This window comes from Ceratina calcarata, unplaced genomic scaffold (genome assembly GCF_001652005.2).
Source record: "Ceratina calcarata isolate Rehan_Ccalc_2016 unplaced genomic scaffold, ASM165200v1 scaffold145, whole genome shotgun sequence".
In the NCBI taxonomy this organism is placed as follows: domain Eukaryota; kingdom Metazoa; phylum Arthropoda; class Insecta; order Hymenoptera; family Apidae; genus Ceratina; species Ceratina calcarata.
This window is the reverse complement of record NW_017135664.1, coordinates 217,798-220,739: the sequence shown is the minus strand read 5'-3', so window position 1 is coordinate 220,739 and position 2,942 is coordinate 217,798. Positions and strand designations below refer to the sequence as shown.

General features: G+C 48.7%; 1 protein-coding gene across 1 annotated transcript; it reads left to right on the top strand.

Moving 5' to 3' along the window:
* The first annotated feature begins 852 nt into the window (after positions 1–852).
* Positions 853–2,933, top strand: LOC108630988 (insulinoma-associated protein 1a). The gene has a single exon (XM_018034619.2). It carries the CDS (start codon positions 1,156–1,158, stop codon positions 2,497–2,499), a length of 1,344 nt encoding a protein of 447 aa, XP_017890108.1. The 5' UTR covers positions 853–1,155; the 3' UTR covers positions 2,500–2,933.
* Positions 2,934–2,942: the final 9 nt, after the last annotated feature.

The window sequence follows — 2,942 nt, the reverse complement described above, 5'->3', positions numbered from 1 at the left end:
CATTCGAAGTATTAGCGGTAGGAATAAAAGCAAATGGCAGGGAACTGATTCATTATTACACAGAAACACGTACTGCTACCGCTTGCGATGCGCATAAAATATATAGGTATTAACGCGGGATAAGTCGGTCGATACGGATTTCCCATGATTATTTGATACTCCGCGAAACATTTTACCACGTGTTGCACTCTCCGCTTCCGGCTACGTATGCATAAACGTCTGAAAACACCGTTACGCGTTCGATACTCAAATTACAGAGCGCTAAAACCTCCCTACTCCACGTACTGACGAATCGTGAAAATCTGCTTGCTAATACTTACCGTGTATCTAACTTTATATCGTTCTCAAATGAACGACGTTTGTTCTCAAAGAATCGATCGCGTTTTGACGAACATGTATTTCCTCTTACCCTTTTTTGGTAAGAATTCAATACAAATAAAAAGAGGACTGCTTAATGAATTGGCATTTTCCTTCTTATTCATTTTTATAAATCAACGATCGGTGAAAGTGTATAAGATTTAGTTCTACTGAGAGTATGTGTAATAAATAAATTCCTGGTGCATAGAAGAAATCCGAAAGAAGAAGAATTACCGTGGATCTGTTCAAAGGGGTGGCATTCTCTATTAAAGAATCGACAGGGGTACGACGTCGTCGTCGTCGTTCGCTGGCTGCGAAGCAGCAGCGTGTGACGGCATAGCGTACATTCATTATATATCTATAGTTACGCCGTTACGGTGGTCGACGTTACGGGGGTGGATGAGCGTTTACACGAGCACGCGCCAGAATTCCACCGGAGGGGTGGAAATCAGTCCCGACAGTGGGGGCTAGGGGCTGGAAATCGTTTGACCAATAAGAGAGAAGACGGTGACGAGCTTCCAGGCGGAGCGTTCGAATATACCAGACGCTGTTCTGGCGTCCTTCTGTCAAACGGCGTCCAGACGCCAACGGGGAAGATAGTGTACAGTATATTCTAAGTATAGACGACAGCGGCGGTGAACCAGTGACAGGAACGAGGAATCCGATCTCGTTGAAGATCTCGTGATCGAGCCGAAGAGTCTGTGAAACGGGATGAGATTCAAACTGCCGGGATGCTGAACGCATGGTCCGTTTAAAGGGACGCCGTAAGGAAGATCGTTGCCAGAGACGAACATCGGCATGTTGCACAGTTCGCTGCCGCGGGCGTTCCTCGCGCCCGGGCTGAATTACCTGGGTTACTACAGCGACGAGATCCATCAGCATCCGTACGGTGCTACCAACTGGCACATTCCTATGGAGAATCCTGCGGCTTACCCGAGGATTCCTGAACACCACGTTCTGCAATCATGGGATCTGTCGAGATCGTCCACTCCGTGCCCACTGGATCTGTCTCTGAAACCGCCACCCGCGTCCAGCACACCGAAGATCGAAGTTCCCATCGGAGACAAGAAGGATCTAAGATCTTTGGACGAGATAGAGAAGGAGGACGTCAGATACAGAAGGAACAGTGAAGAATCGGGTACATTGATAGTAAACGATTTCGACGTTCCTCGAAGTTCCTCCGTGCACAGTCATTCCAGCTACGAACAGCTGCTGTCGAAAAATGAATCCTTACAAGAACCGATGGAGAAGACCGTTGACGAAGCTACTCGATTGGCTCCGTTCGTTCCGAATGAGATCGCATCGAAATATTACACGCACAATCAGAAACTCCTTCTGGCCAGTCCTAGTCATCTACAGTCCGTACAAAGTTACCATCAACAGCTACTGTTGACGCCGCAGCATCATTTGCAAGGGATGCAGCACGCGCCGATGACTCCACCGAGCACACCGTCGCCGCCGCAGTGCCCCAGAAGGAAAGTTAGGGAGGAAGATTCCAGTCCGGCATCGACGACCAGCAACGCTGTCTCCACTGGCTCCAGATCCAGTTCCAGCGAGAAGCTGCTGCAGAGACCTAAGAAGAAACACGCCCGGAGATTGAAGTTCGACGAGGACACCAGCAGCCCAGTGTCGGGCACCGTGATCCTCGGCCCGGACGAGGCTGTAGTCACCGGCGACATCGATCCGGCATTCAACATCGTTGAAGTCACCGAAGAGGCGAGGGCGGAGCTGGCCAAGATCGAGAACAGGCTCGGTCCTTATCAGTGCAAGCTCTGCAGGCAGTTACACGAGGACGCGTTCCAGCTGGCTCAGCACCGATGCTCCAGGATAGCCCACGTCGAGTACAGGTGCCCCGAATGCGACAAGAGGTTCTCCTGTCCGGCGAATCTGGCTTCCCACCGGCGGTGGCACAAGCCGAGGCTGGCCAACGGTGAGCAATCGTCCTCAATGACGAGCATCGAGATACCGTGCACCAGGTGCGACGCCAAGTTCACCAGGCAGGCGGCTCTGAGGAAGCACTTGGCCAGCCAGCATTCAGAAACGAACAACAACGTCGTGCTGGATGGTCAGAGGGCTGCTGTTGGTAAGAACGACGCTGCTCAGGTGGTTTCAGACGCTGGGCTGAACACCGAGATGCCCTGACACCAGTTCCCCGCGAGACCCATGCCCAGAAGACCGGGTCTCTATTGGAGATTCGGTCTTGATTTGTAAACATTAAATATTCTAGTAGATCATTTCTATATTCTGAAATTTCCTTTATTACATTCGTGCCATTCCTTTCTTGTTTTTGTTACAATTATTTAATTAGAATTTTGTCATTTTTAGTTGGATCTGTAGTAAGTGCAATTTGATGTATTTTTTGTTTTGAGCAGTATACGTATGTAGACTCATCGACGTGTATAATTCAGTCCTTGCACGGTGCGTTTCGAGTCGTTTCAATAATTCAGTCGGTATCACGTAGGGGAATAGTACCGAAGAGAATGTGCAATTTAAGTAATAGCTATTAATAAGACGAGAAATTGATAATAGGATTTAATTTTTTATGCTCGAACCAGATTATTTAATCGCACAATATTTTTATTTCT